Source organism: Phyllobates terribilis, unplaced genomic scaffold (assembly GCF_046119375.1).
Source record: "Phyllobates terribilis strain yellow unplaced genomic scaffold, ASM4611937v1 Scaffold_3__8_contigs__length_932513732, whole genome shotgun sequence".
NCBI classification, from domain to species: Eukaryota; Metazoa; Chordata; class Amphibia; order Anura; family Dendrobatidae; genus Phyllobates; species Phyllobates terribilis.
In genome coordinates, this window is record NW_027362763.1 from 740507800 (window position 1) to 740529619 (window position 21820).

At 42.2% G+C, this 21820-nt stretch overlaps 1 protein-coding gene across 4 annotated transcripts in view; it reads left to right on the top strand.

Annotated features, from left to right (window-relative positions):
• B3GNT2 (UDP-GlcNAc:betaGal beta-1,3-N-acetylglucosaminyltransferase 2) overlaps positions 1 to 21820 on the top strand; it is a 263579-nt gene that overhangs the window by 14911 nt on the left and 226848 nt on the right. For 2 of the 4 annotated variants that reach the window (XM_073672131.1, XM_073672130.1), the window contains one exon: positions 15503 to 21027. The exons of the other annotated variants lie outside the window; for them this stretch is intronic. In XM_073672131.1, the coding sequence (XP_073528232.1) occupies positions 15512 to 16705 (1194 nt within the window). In that variant the 5' untranslated portion in view covers positions 15503 to 15511 and the 3' untranslated portion in view covers positions 16706 to 21027. Of the gene's footprint in view, positions 1 to 15502; positions 21028 to 21820 lie in introns of those variants that run through there. 4 annotated transcript variants of the gene reach the window in all.

The window sequence follows — 21820 nt, forward strand, 5'->3', positions numbered from 1 at the left end:
GTCTTCCAAACCTTATATTGACCTCCACTGTTCCTGTTAACTGCCATTTCTTAATTACCTTTCGAACTGAGGAAAGGGCTACAACAGAGTTGAAGCTTTTATTGCCAAAGTAAAGGTGGCCTAATTTTGGTTTTGGGTAGCAAATTAACCATACAAAAACGTTATTGCAAAAGTGGTAAACTATACCAAACCAGGAACGATGTGTGATCTTGTATTTTTGGGTGGTTTCATGCTGTTCCTTGGCTCCTGCAGTACACATTTTTTTTCTGTCAATGCTGAGTCATCAGGTGCTTTCTAATGTGGAGTTGTAGCTGTGCAATGAACAGGACAATCAGTCTAACTAGCTGCACTCCATTTTGTTTCCCTATGCAGAGAATTTCCTGCAGAGGCTACAATCACATGACAGTGTCTGATTTTGTAGAGCAGAACTCTGCACTCCAAGGGTATGCAATGAAATGGTGAAAGTTTAATTTAGCAATCGAATTACAACATATATAAACGTTTCGGTCTTAAGTTCTGGACCTTCATCAGAATTTAAGGGATTGCTGTGAATGGAGAAGTTTAGGAAGAGTAGCGCAAAGGTAAATCGAACATAGTCTAGCATGCAGAGGCGCTCTATTTCATTGCATATTCCTGAGTGCCGATTTCTTCTATATACACTTTACGGACTAAACACCTGCTCAGGCACCATCTCTCATGGAGTGATGAATAGTACCATATATTATACATGTCTTCCTTTGGGCAGAAATTGCTTTTTTTTTTCTTTCTTTTTTCCCTTTGAACACAAGCTCCTCAGTGCCTGAATCCCGTTCCCTGCCACACTTCAAGCTCACTTGCTATCTTTGAGCCTGTTACAGAAGAAGTTACCCAGCTCCTCTTCTCAGCCTACAACCTGCACCAGTGACCCTATTCCCTCACATCTCCTGCAGCCACTCTCACCAGTTGTCACCACTCGCCTAACTAAAATATTTTAGTTATGTGCCCACGATGCAGAAATGAAGCAGAAAATTTCTGCAGAATTTCTGCATCTCCCTGGCAGAAAAAACGCATGCGGATTGTACATGCGTTTTTCCTGCGTAATACATGCGGGTTGTCAAGCGCTTTCAAAACTATTTTAGCATCACTTGGAAAGTGCTTGTCAACTAGGTCACACTATATAAATCCATGCAAATAGCATGGATTTATATAGTGTGACCTTAGAATGGTTACAAATAAAAAAAAAAAATACCTTCTGATGGCCCGGCTGATAGCCCGGCGTGTGTTGCTGCGCTCCTTCCTGGCTGCCAGCTGATCGCGGGACACTGAAAGACCTGCCGTCACATGACTGTGATGTCAGCGCAGGTCCTTCAGTCTGCTGGCAAGCTCAGGGAAGGAGACCGGGGGCCGTCGAAAGGTGAATATAATCTTTATTTTTTATTTTCTGCTTTTTTTTACAGTTTCTATGGTACCTGGGTGTGGAGGAGAGTCTCATCTTCTCCACACTCGGGTACCATCCGCACATTAGAACGCGCCAATTACGCAAGTACAGATGCAGTCTTGCGGAATTGGTGCGTTCTAATGCAAGTCAATGGCGGCCTAAACGCAGCGCTTCCGCAAAATTAATGGACATGCTGCGGATTTTTGAGCGCAGCATAAACGCTGCGGAAAAATCCGCAGCATGGGCATTGAAAGTGCGGAATTGCATAGGGGACCATGGCAGGAGGCTTACCATGCGTTTCCCAAGCGTTTACGCTGCGGAAAATTCCGCAGCAAAAACTCTTGAAAAACGCATCGTGGGCACACAGCCTAAAACTCTCTTTTTTCAGGTATCTTTCCTTCATTTAAACACACCATCATAACCCCTTTACTTAAAAAAAAAAAAAAAAAAAAAAATCCCTCGACCAGAACTGCTAACTACAGACCGGTCTCTGATCTTCCCTTCATCTCTAAACTCCTGGAACACTTGGTCTAATCTGCTATCTCTCAGATAAATCTCAAGTTGACCCTGTACAATCTGGTTTCCGCTCTACTGAAACTGCCCTCACTAAAGTCTCTAATGATCTAACAGCTAAATCCAATGGTCACTGCTCCCTGCTGATTCTCCTGGATCTCTCTGCATTTGAAAGTGTTGATTACCAGCTCCTACTCAGAGCGGAGCGTAGTATCAGGCTCAAGGACACCGTTCTTTCCTTTTTCTCTAACCGCTCCTTCACTGTATCTTTTGCCGGCTCCTCTTCCTCTCCTTGTCCCCTTGCTATCGGTTCCGCAGGGCTCAGTGCTAGGCCCCCTCCTCTTCTCTCTATACACTGCCCCTATTTATCCAATCAGTAGATTTTGATTCCATTACCATCTCTATGCTGATGACACCCAATTATACCCTTCTTCTTCCCCTGACACCACCCCCACACTAATACAAAATACTGAGGATTGTTTGTCTGCTGTCTCTAACATCATGTCCTCCCTCTATCTTAAGTTCAGTTTTGGAGAGATTCAGTTTTTCTCCCCTCTACTAACCTAACTCCTCTACCTGACATTGAAATTAACTTGGAGGGTTCAACCATAACTCCCAAGCAGTATATGCCTGCTGCCTTGGGGTTATATTTGATATAAAACTTTCCTTTTTATTCCCTATATCCGATCTGTAGCTCACTCTTGTCACCTGCATCTTAAAAACTTCTTCTCCAGAATGCAACCTTTTCTCACCTTTGAAACTGCTAAAACTTACTGTCGCTCTTATTCATCCTCGTCTGGGCTATTGTAACTTTCTTCTGTTCAGTCTCCCTCTTACCAAACATTCTCCTCTCCAATCCGTCCTGAATGCGGCAGCCAGGGTCATATTTCTGTCCAGCCACTTCACCGATGCCTCCATCTTGTGTCAGTCATTACACTGGTTACCCATTCACTACAGGGTCCAATATAAACTCATCTGTCTTTTGTCCTACACGTGCCCTCCATTTAACAAATGACCTAGCACTAACATCCCCCATTATCTGAACCTCGCACCTCCGTCTCCAAGACTTCTCTCGTGCTGCGCCAGTTCTCTGGCATGCACTACCCCAGACGATCCGACTGATACCTAGCCCACACTTTTTTGTTTTTAATTTTTTTTTTTTTAAGTGTGCTTTAAAAACCATTCTCTTAAAACAAGCCTACAACCTCAACTCACTAACCTAACTCCTCTCTCCTGTACCCTCCTTCTAAATATTATTCAGAATCTGCTCTCTCCTATTAATCTGTCTCCTTGCACTCCATGCACAAGATAACTGCACCTTATAATTGCACTTAAGCATACAGGCTGATGACCGGATCATGCAGCTTTATATGAAAATCCCTATTTATTAAAATTGTTAGACCTGAAATAACAAGCACTTTTCACTTAGTGTCCCCCCTATTCCCTTGTAGATTGTAAGCTTGTGAGCATGGACCTCACTCCTAATGTAACTGTTCAAACTGTCTTACATTGTATTGAATTTATTGTCTGTATATGTCCCCACTTAATTTTATTTATATAGCGCCAACATATTCCGCAGCACTTTGCAATTATTTATTATGGACTTGTGTGCGTAAAACATACTTACATACTTAATTGTAAAAATTGTATACTATTCTTTAATATACTTTTTTTTTTATTTTTCCCCTTTCTTCTTGGTTTAGGCAGACTGTTAGGCTGTGTGCCCACTGTGTGTTTTTCAAGCGTTTTTGCTGTGGAGTTTCCTTGCGGGAAAATCCGCAGCATGTCCATTATTTGTGCGTTTCTGCATGCGGATTTGAGGTCCCAATACATTCGAAAAATGCAAGTCAAATCCGCATGCAAAAGCGCGTGTAAAATCCGCAAGCGTTTTTACTGCCAAGAACATGCAGAAATGCTGCAGAAATATTCTGCATTGTGGGTACATACCCTTAGGCTGTGTGCCCACGATGCGTTTTTGGTGCGTATTTGCAGCGCGTAAACGCTCCAGAAACGCATTGCATACCTTATCCCATGACTTCCTATGACAATCTGCAAGTTCTGTGCACATGGTCAGGATTTTTTCTGCGCAGATTTTACTTGCAGAAAAAATACGGACATGACCAATTCTTGTGTGTTTCTGCATGCATATTTGCCTATACAATGCATTGGAAAAACGCATGGTAAGTACGCATGCAAATACGTATCAAAAGCGTATGTAAAAACCACATGCGTTTTTCTGCCAAGGAGATGCAGAAATGCTCAGGAAAATTTCTGCTTCATTTCTGCATCGTGGGCACTGAGCCTTAGTGAGGATGGGCCCCGCTGCATTGTATGTGTGTGTGTATTGAGTTGATATAGCTTGTACTCTTGGAAACAGACAGCAGTATGCCGCTGATAAGAGCACTGTGTGGACTGGGAACCACCTGCAAATTGTTTGTCCTAGAGGTTACTGATCCCTGTGACTGACCCCAGCTGTACATCACAAGACTGCTCCATATGGTTGTGGCACAACTCAAAGAACTGCATTTTTTTTGTTGTTGATTTCCATCAGGTTGTGCTCATTTTGGAAATGGTATGTAGGTAGTTTTAACACTATATTGTTGGGGATTTGTCCATTCTGATTGGTGCCTGAGTTGGAGTGCATATTGCCAAGTTGACACTCAGTCTTATCAAATATCCCCATTTAGGATCCTTTTCATCTAATCTACGGTGTGTATATATATTTTTATACCTTTTTTCTTGTATAATATTTTTTTCCTGTTTTCTTAGTTATGTTGCCTAGAATTAAAGACCCTCGTACACATTGGACGATCCTTCAGATTCAGACTATTTTAATCCAACAGTCTATGTATTGGGACCCCTTGACTCTCCACCCCTCCCCCAACGTCTCAGGGGACATTTGGGTTTGATTTTTAACATCTGACCCTTTATGTTCTGCAGAAGACGTGCCGCTGATGAAGCTGTCTGTTAGCGGCTTTATCAGAGTTTCCCTTTGTACTTTAAGCCGAGCCGAAATTTCATGTGTATGGGAGAGATGGCTGTGGCAGTCAGCTGAATGATCATGGCCATTAATGTGGCCCTTTGAATTATCCTTTTAGATTCGACATTTGTATAGAGAAAAACCAAGGACCTTTTTTTTTTTTTAAAGGGAATCCGTCACCAGGTTTTTGCGACCTCCTCTGAGAGAGATGCATAATGTAGGAAAAGAGACCCTGATTCCAGCAATGTATCATCCAGGCTACGTTTCCACAATGATCTTTTATCACTTTTGACTCTGGGTGTTTTCCCTTCATCAAAATCGCAGCGTCTTACAGTTCCAGCAAAGTGGATGGGAATTATCGAGATCTCCTGCCCGCTGTGCTTCTTATTTGTGCTGCGTAAACTGACCTGCAATGCGTGTTTCTGATCCGTAACATGTCTATTTCTTTTCTGTGCAAATTTTCCTCAGACTTGCATTAGATGCAGAAAATCCTACAGGTAAAAAACACGTGTATTTTTGTGCTTTTCTGCTGCAGAAATGCATTTCATCCACACCTAAGTATATCAATACAGTTCAGTGAAATCAAAATACCAGGAAGTTTTCAAAAACCAGGCAGATTTATTTAAAGAAAGACCCACCAAACGGAGGAAAAAAAACCCGCACACAACACAATGAAAAATCGCAAGTAACCTAATATAAATAGGTGCAGAAATTCTGCAACCTCAAAAAGCTCATCAGGGGAACTTAGCCTTAGTTTACTGGGTTCAGCAGTTATGATGGTCGAGTTTTTTTTATGTAGGGCTCCTGTGAGCTGTAGTCCAGGCAGCGATAATCTACTGGTGATAAAAACATTCATTATATGGAAACGGCACACAGTAACACATCCCTGAAATCTGTCTGTCAACCCTTATGCTGTCCTCAGATTACATAGCAAGAACCCGCTGACAGATTCCCTTTAAATGGGGTGGTGTTTGGACAATACAACTATTGTGAATGATTGGTGGCCAAAAGATTTCCAACAATTGATGATAATTTACCATTTTTTTGGGAGGGGGGGGGTGGATTGCATCTTTGATGCTAACATAATATATATATATTTTTTTATTATTTTGAATCTCTCCAAACATTAGTTTATATCTGTTCTTACTGTACACTTTGTTAGGGGGTAACTGTGAATTTGAGCAAACCAAAAGAGCACTTTATTCACACATCAATGTTTCATCAGTATTTGTGTGCCAAAACCAGGAGTGTCTCCGAAAACAAAGAACAGATGTCAATCTTGCAAGCGTAGTTTCTCTGTAAGTTCCACTCCTAGTTTTGGCATATAAACACTGATGCAAAATGGTGACGTGTGAAATAAGCCTCAAGTCCTCATTCAGATGTCCTTGTTGCACATACGTGTTCTTTTTCCTTTATCACAGATGAAGAGCCAGTAAAAGTATATGGATAGATGCTTTGCAATTTATTGATCCATGAAAAATACTGATAGCAAAACACTGACACACGGTACCATTTTGTTTTTTTTTCATGGACTTGTTTAAACTTAGCCTTAGGTCTCAGTCACACGTCCATGTGCCCACGATGCAGAAATGAAGCAGAAAACTTCCGCTTCATTACTGCATGTCCTTGCCTGGAAAAACGCGTACGGAATTTGACACGCGTTTTTGAAGTGTTTTGCACATGTGGATTTGCCTTGCGTTTTTTAATGCACTGAGAAGGCAATTCCGCATGCGTAAACGCACAAATAATGAACATGCTGCGGATTTTTCCGCACATCAAAAACGCTGCGGAAAAATTCGCAGCATGGGCATTGAAATTGCGGATTGTCATTGGGGACCATGGGGGACGGATTACCAAGCGTTTTACGCTGCACTAATTCCGCAGCAAAAACGCTTGAAAAACGCATCGTGGGCACGCAGCCTTAGGCTGTGTTCATACTACTAGCTCCTTTTATTGACGTTATTACCCTTGGATCCAAATAAGTTCTGATTGCCATATATTTACTGTTCAGTTTGTTGGGGTTTCAGAAAAGGGCTACCGAATATTCTACTTTTGCTTAGGATACATTAAAATCTCATGGGAGAATTATTAACGAAGTCTTAGGAACGGGCTTATAATGTTCCTTGTGCGGAGATAAAAAACACGTGAACTGGTGAGCGTCTAGTGCATACATGACAGTCTGGCCCATGGGCCAAATCTAACCCGCAAGGTGGTTTTATTTGGCCCACTATCACCAGAACCACCACCCCTATGTGGGGCCCCATTATTCTGCGTGGGGCCCCATTATTCTGCGTGGGGCCCCATTATTCTGCATACTGGTTGGCCTTCAACTTTGGCCAAGTTTTTCATTTTGGCCCTCTGTGTTTTGAGTTTGACATCCCTGGTATAGTGGATTAGAGAGGAGTTTGCCTCTTGCCAGGTCATGTTAGTGTAAATTTGCCAACATAAGAAACTTTTGGATGTGCTCTGCTAATGGCATGCACAAAGGAAAGCAAATACCTTGTCAATTTTGGACCCCCCCCCCCCCCCCACAAATGGTGTAGCTGGGTAATGGGTTACAATGGGTGGCGGTATCGCAGCATGGATGAACCTGTTTTGCTGCTTATCAGTTTCGTATTTCTGCGTTCTGTTTTTTTGGACAGTATTTGTGTCATACATAGCATGGGAGGAGTGAAGCGATGGGAAGGCTTGTGTATAGATAGATATGACTTTGTCGTATGACACTTTTTATAATATGCGGCTCAGTTTATAATGAGAGGCTGAGCCATCTGGTTTGTGTAAATTTCGACACCACTTGTAGCCTAATTCTTTAATTACAAACCCTCCTACAATTCTCTTACGCCAACTTTTGGCTGCACATGAATACCAGTAATGCCGGGTAGTAACTATATTGTGCTCAATCCATGTGACTGGTTTAGCCACACTTCTTTGTTGTAGATTTTCAAACATATGGGCCTCTTCCCAGAACATGAAATATGGCTCATTTTTATATACACAGACTGTCAGTGATATAGAGGGTCATGAAACAAGCAGCAATCAATGTGAACACCGTATAGAGAGAAGCGATTGTTACTAGGATTGTTCTCCACCCCTGGATAGATTGCATTATTATCAGCAGCTTATACAAGGGAATGTGCTGCCGACAAAAGATGATTTTTAAGTTCTGCATAAAATCATCACTGGACAAAATTGCATTTGCCCATAGGCAATATTTTCACAGGTAGCGACCAAGAACGAACATTCCTCTCACCGTTAAGTCTGTTCGGCACACCTTTTTATAAATGTGGTGCAGCTCACTGGCCTTGGGCTATTTTCCCACAGTCAGTTTTTGTTGAGGTTTTTTTTTATTTTTTTTATGGTGCAGAACATCAAAAACTCACTATGGTAATGTAGCCTTAGTATTTTTTTTTATTAAGGTTCAGTATACCACCTAATGTCCCTCTGATTTCACATAGGATACCATGATCTCCAAAGACCTATTGATAGGGAAATTAGATTGTGAGCCCTGATGGGGACAGTGCCGATAAGGTCTGTAAAGCGCTGTGGAATTAATGGTGCTATATAAGTGAGTAAAATAAATAACATTTCCTGCAGTCCCATGTAATACTCCTTGATTGCACACTACTTTTTCACACTGAATTTATCATATAATGCTCCTCTGCTGAAACCGTTCAGTCTACAACTTTATATTGATGTAGTCAGGTATTGACTGTAATCAGAACCATGAGTCTTCTGAAAAAGGATAGTTTTTAAGTAAGTAAAGTTTAGAGGTGTTCCAAACTCGGGTTATTAATGCTATTTCATCCTTTATTAAAGGGAATTTTTACCCTGGGACTGGAAAGTGACTAAATATTTCTCATGTAGAGTCGCTGTCCCTTTGGCTTTCATGCTGTTTCTTCTTCTCAGATTGATATTATGTGTAGAGATGAACGAAACCAAACTGTAAAGTTCGGGGTTTGTACCGGATACCTGGAAGTCCGTTTTACGGTTGGAGAGGGAGGTTTTGTTTTTGTTTTTTCCCCCTGGCTTCAAAGTTCGGGTTCCTATTGAATTCTATGGGGTTCTGGTACCTGAAACAAACTTTGGACTAAAGTTCAGACAAACCTGAACTTCCATGGGTCTGCTCATCCCTCTAATTATGTCTATACCACTCCTCTGTGCAGTGGGATAGCAGAGGTAGGGGGGCGGCTTGGTTTAGACTCCTTACTGGACTCCCTATGTCGTTGTTTTGGCCATTTTGGAAGCAGGAGGAACAGAATATTGATATGAGCAGAGAAGACAACTGGAGGCAAATTGAGGGCATGAGAACTTCCCAGTCCCAGGGTGGAGGGTTACTTTATCTCAACCTATTAGGTTCTACTATTATGATCGTCTTGCCTATTGCATACTTTGTGAAGACTTTGGGTTGTTCAGGCTTGAGACTAGTCTGCAGTCACTCGGTGTGGGCACTCATCATTCTCTGGTATTTCACGTGTTAGTCGGCAGCCATGTAACTGCATATATGTGATTGGCATACTTGTGGGCTTGTTCTGAGTAGTCTCATCTGGCTTCTCTCAATATAAGAGAATTAAGAGAAGCACAGAAGTCCTGACGGCACGTGAATAGCATAGTATGTATGTATGTATGTTTTCAATCCATGTAGAATACTACCTAAAAACTAAGATGTTGGAAATAAAATCGAATAAGTTTAAGAAAAAAAAAATTGTGCGTCTTAGTTGTCATCTACCTGTAGGAATTTGTTCATAACACATTTGGAGCCAACATTTGTGAAAAGGTCTTGGCCTATGCAACAAACCAAATCTGATCTCTTCACCTTTCCTACAGAGGCAAAAAAAAGACATCGTTCTGTCAGGCAACATGATGGCTCGGCTCCTTATTTTAGGTGCTGTTTTCTTCCGCATTTCGATTGCAGATCTTTATTTTCAGAGCGTTATAAAATCTTTTTCTTTTAGCCAAGCCTGTTCTGTCACGTAGCTTGTAATTACAACTTTTTGGCGCACTCTCTCTGTGCCACGCCCATTGTGTGACTGTTTAGGGTAGATTTGTTTTTTGTTTTTTAAAAACATGTTTAACTTGAAAGACGAAAGCATTGTCATGTTTTGTTGTACCATTTATACGGGTCAAGATGGATTGTCACTCTATTATGACCGCTAACAACTAATTGTCACTGAGTGGTTGCAACCGTGGCTAGCTAAGCTACTGCAATGCCCTGCACATGGGGGTAAGCGACATGGCTAATCAGAAGAACTATACTTCATTTCTAATTGGAGTTATTTGCTAATATTATTATTACACCTAGCACATATTAAGAAGGGATCTTAGAGATGGGAATATCTTTTAATAAAGCCTTTCTTTCATACTAGAAAAATTCTTAGGTTGTGGCCACACATCTGTTTTGTTTTCAAGTTTGCCACTAGTTTGATGTGTATGTATACGAGGCGTGCTATGACCTAAGGCTGTTTTTAATTGGTGCTGATCCTTTCTGCCCTTTAAATTTGGAGCCATTCATCCCTTGAGAGGCATGTTTGATAAATATTAGGTTTAGGATCGCATCAAAGAAGGTATGCCTTGTTGCAGCTGGTGGGCTCTCATGAATTGGCCAATTGATGCGCTAAGTACCTTCACTTTACAAGTACATTCTCTAGCTGTAATGCAGTTTAAACTTTCATATAGTCAATGTTCGCTTACATCCTAGTGTTTACTGTGTTATTAATAATATATATTACATTACGTACTGGTGTCAGTGTTTTGGATCGGTTTCACTTTTTGTATTGAAGAACTGAAATTAACTTTTTGATATTCTAAATTAGTGAGATGTACCTGTATATATTATATTTGCACATCTTTTGTATTGGTCTGTCTCATATATATATATATTACATACATACACCTAGAATATATTAACACAATGACTAATTTGTGGTCAGTTCACAGTTATGGGGAAATACTAACCTTTTTTTTTCTGTAAATGGTTGCTGTTATGTAGGATTAAAAATCCTTAACCCAAGTATACATTTGATGCGCCCCCTGGAACATGGGGTACTCGAGGCCGGGTCGGTCGGTGCAGGGGATGTCACAGTGGCGGTAACCCGGTCCATGACCCAGGGCGGTCAATAAAAGGGGATTATAGTTTTTATATAAATGTTCGTGATGCCACCTGTGGTATGTGGCTATATGGGGCCGCCGCTGCGGTGAAGATCCTCTGGAGCTGATGGTGGCGCAGCAGAGTTGGTTCAGCTCTCCACAGGTAGAGCTTAGCTCCAGGGCAGTGTAGTGGTGATTAATGAGGTAGATGGTGCGGTGTAGTGCAGGGTGAGTGATGGCTCAGCAATTATTCAGACACAGTGGGGTGCAGTCTTCAAGCTTTACTCACGGTTTTCAGACTCCAAGTTACCCGCGCCAGGGTAACTGCCCACGTCGTCCTGTGCTCACCAAGGGAGGGGTTCAGCAAACCTCCAGGTATCTCAAGAGTACATAACGGGACCCCAGTCTGTGTGCCTTCCTCGGTCTTCTTGCTGCACTGGCTCTCACCCTCCTGCCCTGCATCTCGCAACCAGTGTCCCAAGCCGGTGACTTCGGATCTTGTCGGGCAACCTGCAGTCCCCTGGATCCTGTGCGGCTACCTTTTTGGCGATTAATTGCAGCTGAGGCAACTACACCCTGAAAATGTAGTAGCCTCCGGTTTCTAGCTGAATATTGTAATTCCGACTAGTTAGGGGCTGGTCCCCTTTGCAGCCAGATCCTTCCACGCCCTGGTAGATTCGGGCGAACGGGTGGCCTCCAGCACTTCCCGTACCCCTAGGATCCCCTCGTTCTTTCTGGAGCCTTCCTCCCTGTTCCTCTCGTCTCTTCAGTCTCACCTCCTGGGCCTCTCACTCAGGCCCGCTCCTGCAGAGGTGCTGCTCCCACTACTTCTCCTCTCAGACTGATCTGTCCTTTCAAGATGGTTCCTTCTTTTATATCCTCCTTCTCAAGTGCTCCCCTGATCTTCTTCCTCCAACCACACCCACTACATGGTTCCGCCCTCCAGCCAGGGACCAGGGGCTGTGCTCTCCCTTAGGAGCAATCTCGCCCTTCCCTCTGAAGTGGAGTGTAATGTATGCAAGTGGTTGGGTCCCGGGCAGTACTCCATCTTTACCTGAGAGTGGGATACCACACCTCTGGGTGAGATGCAGTACCTCTGTGGCGACTGAACCCTCAGGGGCGCCACACATTCACTAGCAATAAATTGAAGGTATATACATATAAGTGATGACTGCAGGCCTAACTGTGATCATCATGGGGGCTGCTTCTGAGTATTTGCATACCACCTGCTTTGAAAGGAGTCCAACGGACAACTGTGATATTTTCAAAAAAGCACACAAGCACACACGCCCATACGTACGTACATGTATGTATATGTAATTTTAAGCCTGATTTTCCTTTATTTTGCATTGCATGATTTAATGGATCGTTGACACTGTCGGATGCATAGGTACATGTAAGTGGATGCGGCGACTACTTGGATTGACCCCTTAGTGACCAGGGAGCTAATGGTTTATGATATGATTTTGAGTGAAATTTTATCATAATTTTTTTGCACCTATGGTTTCCCTTGCTTGATGGAGTGGGGTATAGAGGAAACTGACCCGACCTGCTACAATCTGATCAGGAGCCAGTGGCTCCTACACTGAAGTTGTACTGTATTATATACACAGCACCTTTTCAGCACTCTGTATATACAGATGGAAAAAGCCAAAGTAGTTAAAGGGACTCTGTCAGCACAGAATGACTGTTCCCTTGTCAATTGGGTCAGCTTGGTGCGTCATGGCAGCCAATCTTTTCTTTACACCTTCCCACCTGCTTGGTTTCCATCCATCTCCACCCACCCTTGGCTCTATGAAGCAATCAAGAGGGGGTGGAGATTGAGGGAAAACAAGCAGGTGGGAAACTATATAAATGATTGGCCCACCATGATGCACTGAGCGGCCGGACTTGGTTTGACCAGCCATTCTGTTTGGACAGTCCCTTTTTAACATGCAGCAGAGAGGCAAACACCCTTTTAAAGGGGTTCTCCGGGCACAATGATGGCTTGTCTATGGGAATGGATTTGTCAAAAATCTGTGGTCTGCAATAGTACAGGCAGTTGAGACATCGCCATTACAGCAGTAGCCTCACCACTCCCCAGCTAGTAATTGGCTACGGTGGTCAGGTGACTTTGAACCAGGGCTGCGGAGTCGGTAAGCCAAACCTCCGACTCCTCAATTCCCATGACACCGACTGACTCCCCCATACATGGCTCATGTTTAAGTGATAAATTAACTGTAGCACAGATTCATCTCAGCTAAAAGTCTAGACCCTTAGATCAGGAATAGGACAGACATTTATAGGACATTTCATAACTTTCCCAGATTCTTATGAAAAAGTATTCCCCACAAACTGCATTGAACTACTGTACCCAATTTATTATATATTTTAGGAGTTGGAGTCAGTCCATTTTATACCGACTGACTCCACAGCCCTGCTTTGACCAGCATGTCACCTGACCACTGCAGTTAATCACAGGCTGCAGTGGTCTGGTGTAACGCTGTGGTTATGTTTTTTTTAGTATATAAATTTAATGTTTTGGGGAAGCTTTTATTTTGCTGGCACAACCCCTTTAAGCGGTCATCGACCATTGATTAATAAAGACCAATGATACTGCAAATTAAAATTATCGTGCAGCTCATAATGTACTCCTATTTACATAGACGTAACATGGCCAGATTACGCCTTCATGTCCCAACCCGACACTGGGTCTGATGACCCAACGCCGCCTTCTTTGTCCTTTTTAATACGGATTGCGGGATTCAGGCGAGCGCTATAATAAATGGGCCCACGGTTATTGTAATTGTTGCCCATAGCAACTAGATTGTAGTTTTTATTTTTTTTTATGGCTGGTTTGAAATTGAAAGCTGTAATCTGATTGGTTGTCTTGTGCGACAGGTCATTAACATGAGCTGTTGTGGCTGAAGGTGACTTTCAGGTTGACTGAACACCATGATGAACTTTCTTTCTTTTTTTTTTTTTTTCCTCCTCTTTTTGCAGTCCGGTGGATTAGTACCAAACAGCCAGTGTACTGATGTAATAAATTCCTTGCATGTTTGATACTTCTTGGCCTAGTTCTCGCAGTATTGTGAGCTGATTAAGTCTTTTGGTATGAGCTGGGAAAAAAAAAATTGCATTATATTATACTTTCCTATGCTGCGGTATGACAATTGACATTACAGGCCCAAAGCCTTAAGATTTGCCACTAAGAGTGTGGTGACGACATTGCCTGACAGGTGCAGTGTTGTCATGGAGACCGTGTGGAGTTAATTCACCAAATACATTGATTGCCTCACATCCGCACTTGTATAGCACTTTTAAGGCCACCTAGGAGGTTGGTGTTGCATTTGGGTACTTAAATTGTCCAATGTTTCCATGGAAACTTAGTGTTGTAACTTGTGAGCCCCAATGCAAAACTTCCAACAGAGACCCAAACTATCACAGGATTTTAATGGTGTTGGTCCGCTCATATTGTCAGTCCCCCAGCCCCATAGACCCTAGGGCCCAGGTGCGGCTACATTCACTTTAGTGTCACTGCTTATGACCCAATTGACAAGGGAGTAGGCTGTAATCTGAATCTCAGCCATTTAGCTATAGGCTTTAGTCCATAGAAATATGTTGCCTTAGTGACACAAACCCTTTATTTTCCCTTTTTTAGAGGTATACTGCTTTAGTAGCACCCCTCAGCTTTAATTTAGAAATTCAGGTCAAGATCAGACCACCCACAATTTGTGGGGGTTTCAAATAATATAAAGGAGAACTCAACGATCTCCCTACTTTTGATGCTTCTTGATCCCCAATCTTCTGCAGAAATGGCATCCCCACACACAAATGCTGCATCCAGTCACTGGCTTGGTTGACAGTGATCGGCTGCAGCAATCAGAAGTACTTGTCAGGAGCTCACCACTGCTGAAAGAGGCAGACAACAGCTGGGGACTAGGGTCAAAATGGGAGATAGGTGAGGCGAGTGTTAAGCCTTTTTAATATTTTTAAATGTCATTTTTTAAAACTTATGTGTTACATGGACAGCAAAGTGTTTTTGATTATTGGGAATCTGGGTGCTGAAGCCCCCACCGATTGTTCGAATCACCGCTCTGAAGCGCAAAGCAGACAGAGCGGTATACGGCTCAATATGGGTGCGTCCAGTACATGCTGCATGGAGCAATATCTGGACCCATAGATTTACTATTGAGCCCTTACATTGATCTGCACACAACTAATCAAGAGCTTCAGATTAGTGTTTTGAGCCATCGGTGAGACCCGCCCTGGACCACCACCAAGCAGCAACACTTTGCAATCATTTTTATAAATGATAGGTTTAAAGGATGACTAAATGAGTCGTTTGTGAAAGAAAAAAAAAAATTTTTTAGTTATTTTAACAAATGGACAATTAATTTGACCCACAAGTAAGATGTAAGAAGCAAACATCATATTTCTAGTGGTCTATCCAAGTATAATAATGGAAAAGTTAGAATAGTCTTATACTTCGTAATGCACATTACCTGATTTCTCGGTTTCTCTTTCAGGTATGAGAAATGAGTGTTGGAAGGAGAAGATTAAAGCTGGTGGGGATCCTAATGATGATAAATTTCTTCATTTATGTCATTGTCGAAGTTTCAAAAAGCGACAGCCAAGACAAAAATGCAAAAGGACAGGTTCTAATACCCGCTGGCAAATTCTGGAGGAAACGCGCAGCAAGCGGAGCTTATTGGAATAGAGAGCAACAAAAACTGGACAGATTGTACAATCCAATTCTAAACTTGCTCAATAACGTTACCGTGGAAGAGATGGTGGCTTCCAATGCAAGTCTTCTGAATTCATGCAATGTGGATACAAATATTCAGTCTGAAATCAAAGACTTTCAGAACTTGCCAGACAGATTTAAAGACTTCCTTTATTATTTAAGATGTAAGAACTATTCTCTGGTGTTAGATCAACCAGATAAGTGTAAAGATAAGCCTTTCTTGCTGCTGGCCATCAAATCCCTTACACCCCAGTTTGATAGACGACAAGCCATACGGGAGTCTTGGGGCAAGGAAATTAAAATTAACAACATGACTGTTGTCAGGGTGTTTCTCCTTGGAGATACTCCTCAGGAGGATAATCATCCTGATCTCTCTGGCTTAATAAAATATGAAAGCGAGAAGTATAATGACATCCTTCTTTGGAATTACAAGGATACTTTCTTTAATTTAACTCTTAAAGAAGTGCTTTTTCTGAAGTGGGTAAGCCATTCCTGTACAGATGTTCAGTTCATCTTCAAAGGAGACGATGACGTTTTTGTGAATACACATCAGATCCTGGATTACTTGAAGACGTTGTCCGTAGAAAAAGCCAAAGATTTATTTGTTGGGGATGTGATCAAAGATGCTGGACCTCATAGGGACAAAAAGCTAAAGTACTACATTCCTGAGAGCCTGTATGAAGGGTCCTACCCACCCTACGCTGGGGGCGGAGGATTCCTTTATTCCGGCAATATTGCTTTAAGACTCTACAATGCAACAACTAGAGTTCTCCTTTATCCTATTGATGACGTGTATACTGGAATGTGCCTTGAGAAGCTTGGACTTTCCCCGGAGAAACACAAAGGGTTCAAGACTTTTGATATAGAGGAGAAACAAAAAAAGAACATATGTTCATATTCCAATTTAATTTTGGTCCATCCTAGAAAACCCCAAGAAATGATTAAGATTTGGTCTAAGTTGCAAGACTCTAGTTTGAACTGTTAAGATGGGAGCGCATGGTCTAGACTTCGCGGAAGAATTTCTGATTTGCACTGCTTTTATCGTGAGGACCTGTGCGAGGAGTACATGTCCACGTCACCCTGAATGTTTCCAAAGACTTTGCTAAACCAGAAGGGTGTAAATTTATATATCATTTTTTTTTTTTTTGTTTGTTTTTCATGCGTTTTTCAGTTTTGTTGTTGTGGCTGGTCTTTAAATTAGGTCTTTGAAAATGAATTGTTAAAGCAAATATTTTTGGAAATTTTACACCACGCACATTTTTAAAAAAAAAAAATATATACATATCACATTTCTTTTTAACGGGATTGCGTTTTCAACAGATCCATGCTTGGCTGATGGCCGTACAGGATCTGCCCATCAGGGTGTCCGATCCTTGCTTGGGCCGGTGGCTGTACAGTATTGGTCCATCATCAGGACGTCGGACCCATGCTTAGGCTGGTGGCTATGCAGGATGGGTCCATCATTAGTATGTCAGATCCATGCTTGGGCTGATGGCTGTTCAGGGTTGGGCCCATTACCAGGATGTCTGATCCATGCTTGTGCTGGTGGCTGTGCAAGGATGGGCCCCTCACCAGGATATCTGATCCATGCTGGGCTGGTGGCTGTGCAGGGATGGGCCCCTCACCAGGATGTCCGATCCATGCTTGTGCTGGTGGCTGTGCAGGGATGAGCCTCTCACCAGGATGTCAGATCCATGCTTGTGCTGGTGGCTGTGCAGGATGGGCCACTCACCAGGATGTCAGATCCATGCTTGTGCTGGTGGCTGTGCAGGGATGAGCCCCTCACCAGGATGTCAGATCCATGCTTGTGCTGGTGGCTGTGCAGGGATGAGCCCCTCACCAGGATGTCAGATCCATGCTTGTGCTAGTGGCTGTGCAGGGATGGGCCCCTCACCAGGATGTCAGATCCATGCTTGTGCTGGTGGCTGTGCAGGGATGGGCCCCTCACCAGGATGTCAGATCCATGCTTGTGCTGGTGGCTGTGCAGGGATGGGCCCCTCACCAGGATGTCAGATCCATGCTTGTGCTGGTGGCTGTGCAGGATGGGCCACTCACCAGGATGTCGGATCCATGCTTGTGCTGGTGGCTGTGCAGGGATGAGCCCCTCACCAGGATGTCAGATCCATGCTTGTGCTGGTGGCTGTGCAGGGATGAGCCCCTCACCAGGATGTCAGATCCATGCTTGTGCTGGTGGCTGTGCAGGGATGGGCCCCTCACCAGGATGTCAGATCCATGCTTGTGCTGGTGGCTGTGCAGGGATGGGCCCCTCACCAGGATGTCGGATCCATGCTTGTGCTGGTGGCTGTGCAGGGATGAGCCCCTCACCAGGATGTCAGATCCATGCTTGTGCTGGTGGCTGTGCAGGGATGGGCCCCTCACCAGGATGTCGGATCCATGCTTGTGCTGGTGGCTGTGCAGGGATGGGACCATCATTAGGATGTCGGATCCATGCTTGTGCTGGTGGCTGTGCAGTGATGGGACCATCATTAGGATGTCAGATCCATGCTTGTGCTGGTGGCTGTGCAGTGATGGGACCATCATTAGGATGTCGGATCCATGCTTGTGCTGATGGCTGTGCAGGGATGGGCCCCTCACCAGGTTGTCAGATCCATGCTTGGGCTGATGGCTGTGCGGGATCGCCCTTCCGGATCAGTATCGTTGTCGTTTCTATAGTAAAGGTGTTATTTATGTCTCTATTAAAAGTGGCCCTTACATTCTTGCATATACATTTTGGTCTTGTTAAGATGTGTGATAATACTTACTGTGTCAAAGCTGCTGACCGTTCATAAATCTGTCCGATCCCCCATTTGATGACACCTGTTAGTTTAAAAAACAAACACTTTTTTTTGTCCCACTTGTTACAATGCACCGTTATGTTTTTTGATTTTGTTGTTTTTTGTTGGGGTACATCAAACAAATCTGCCTACTTTCTTTCAGAAAAGTATGACTTGAGATCTATGCTGCTGTTTGCAAAGTCATCTCGGTCAAAGATTTTACAATCACTGTGTCGCCAGCACTGGGTTGTGGAGGCAACAGGGTGGACATTGGCAAATCTTTTTTCCTTGTGTTGGCATTTTTTCAAGATCGCCATTTAAATCTCCCATCATTGTGATCCATTATGATATCTCAAGGATCGAACCCAGTGTACAAGCCTAATAAAAAAACAAAATCACTGGGATCCATTAGAATCTGTTACCCAACAGCTTTATTACAACTGTGATAACAGGAGCAAAGCCGCCATTTGGACACATTCACTGGCTGTTATAATATTCCCTCCATGTTTGGTCCAAGCCCAGTGTCCTAGATCTTGGTTATAAATATGGGATTTCAGAAAACAAAGTAGCAGATTGTGCTTAAATGACCTAAAACCTGAATAAGCAAGTTCTGAGCGGAGTCTGCTTTATATGGTACAGGGGTGGGGGTTATGGGATTGTCCAAAGTATGCATGTTGTCTACAAAAGTGTAAAAGTTTTACCGCACTTGTAGCACTTGAATAATTATCGCTAGTGGCCTTTATAAGTATCCTTGTCATATTGTTTAGTGGGAAGTGTTACAATATATCCACATAATCTAGTGACTTGCACACCTGCCTGGGTATAAGCTAGTGGGCAGACGCACCTCGCCTATTGTAGCCAAACGACCGTGTAACATTGTGATCTTGTTAAGCCACCTACTTTACTATTCCTGAAAATATCTAATAGTATTTTACATGTACGGAATTCATGTAATACATATGAATAGGAAACCCTTTGTGTGTCATAATAATAATGGGTCTGCTTGGTGCTATTGCCTCTGATCATCTTCCTGTAGGGCGGCCCCTAAAATAATTTTATTCCTCATGCAATTTTTTTTTCGTTACTATGCTCTGCTAAATGTTTTTTTTTTTTTTTTTTTTTTTTACTCCACTGTGTCAAAAAAATGTTAAACAAATATCTGCGTGCTACTCTACTAAATCAGAATGGGTTACGAACACTTCACAATAAATGCAATGTCTGAGTTTCCCAACAGTCAAGGACACTTTTTAGATTTAGTTGAAATTCACAATTGTTATAAAAGAAAAAATATATAATATATTTCTAACCTACAAAGACCAGACTTTTTTTTTTTTTCTCCTCCACCTTCTAGGCTTTTTTTTTGATTTTTCAAAACTATCTTGCATATATTTTAGATGTGAAGGGGCAATAAAAATAAATTTGATTACAAAAGTGGACATAGTCTTGTAAGAGGTTGTTTAATTATTTGGGGTCCTTGATGAATCAAGTCACCTGCTTGCTTACAAATCAAAGTTCCCATATACATTAGCGTAAAGTCGGCCAAACCTGCCGATATCTACATCATTGGCTGACTGTCTAATCTGTATGGGGGCGACCTGACCGATGTAATGGGAGGGAAGGATCTGGTCTGATGAACTTCATTTAGCTGATGCTTTTGTTCTCCATGTAGATAAGTCTCTACCATAAGAGTCTGGCATTGTCTCTTTGATGGAGAACTCGGGAGTGCCTGGCCAAGCGTTGATGTACATGGGGGGGAGCTGAGAGAGATAGCTGTAGGCCAAACAATTTGTTCGACCAACAGCTTTCTAGTATGTATGCTATGGGGGACCTTAACACATCCATACAGGACTCTCTACAGTCCAGTTATCTACACGGAGGTCCATCCAGCCAACATTTGTGTCCAGACTGATAGTGCAGTGGATTTTTGGTACTCTTTCTAAAATTGGAAAGGTCCTCTTGCATACCAGTGTTTTTCATGATCCATAAAATGTTCATATCTAACAAAATAGGGATCTCTGAACATAGTTTTGAATTACAAAACCTACCGGTTAGGGTTCACATCTCCTATGCTGACCTATGTACCCCCCTTGTTACAGAACTATAAACTGTAATCTAATCGTACAGTAGTAACCTTTTTAGTTAAATATGGCCTGCTGTCTCCGTATGAAATTTGCTGTGTACAAATTTATAGTGGGGGTCCGCAGCTCATGACCTAACAGGGAATGATTAATATGTGCAATAATCCTCATCCCTTATCTTTAATAATTTACCACCAGTACATTCCAATAAAGTAAAAATGCAAAATAAGGTTTGTTTTGGGTTTTTCTGTTTTTTATTAAATCCTAAATAAATTTAATTATTTTACAGAAATCTCCAAAACTGTTTCCACATATTTATAAGCTGTCAGATTTCAGTGTATAAGCTATACATATACCGTAGATTCAAAAAGTTTGCCCCAGTTTTTAATTGTAAATTAAAAAAAATTAATTTGCGCCCATCTTTCTTTGTTTTTTTTTTTTTTTTTTTTTTTTTATTATTACAACTACTGAGCTGAATATCTGTCTCCATGCCATCCTGTTTATATAGATTTACATTTTGTGATTGCTATTGTTTTTTGTGTTTTTTTTTAAGGATTTGCAGTTCGTCCTGCAATTTCGGTCTCCCTGTTCTCAATGCTCCTGTTGTCTTTCTAGCTCCCTTGTTTTAATTTATTGAAATCTTTGGAACCAGAACTGTTTTTTTTTTTTTTCCTTTTTTTAAAATGATTTGTCTATATTGCCTACAATTTGTACACAATATTTTAGTATTTAACAAAGCATGCATTTTTCTATGGGCTGTAAATTTTAGTTGGAATATAGCTAATAAAATTTGTTGTTTTTTTTTTCCCCTCTGAGACCAGTCTTAGTCCTTTTTTTATATTGGATAAAAGGAATGCATGAATTCGAGAGTCGAAATTTGTGTTCTGGAGGACTCTGAGCATAAGAATGGGAGTTGTCTTTTGATAGATTTACATATTTTCCACACACTATGTGGCTGCTGCCGTCAGTCGATGTGCTCGGCGATAATGCCAAGGTAACTGGCAGAAGATTGAGCCCAGTGGTTGGCTGCAGTGATATGCTATAGCCGTGATATCAATGCCATTACCGTTCTAAATGTATTCGAGCTTGGCTGTACTCAAAACTCACAAACCAATTGGACATGTGCGCCTCGACCTCTTCACTTGATGGTCAGAATGGGGAATTGGGGGCAGTCGTTCTGGAGATGTGGGTTCTAAAGGTGGGACTCGCATCTATGGCATATGCCATAAGTGCGTCTTCCTCTTAAAA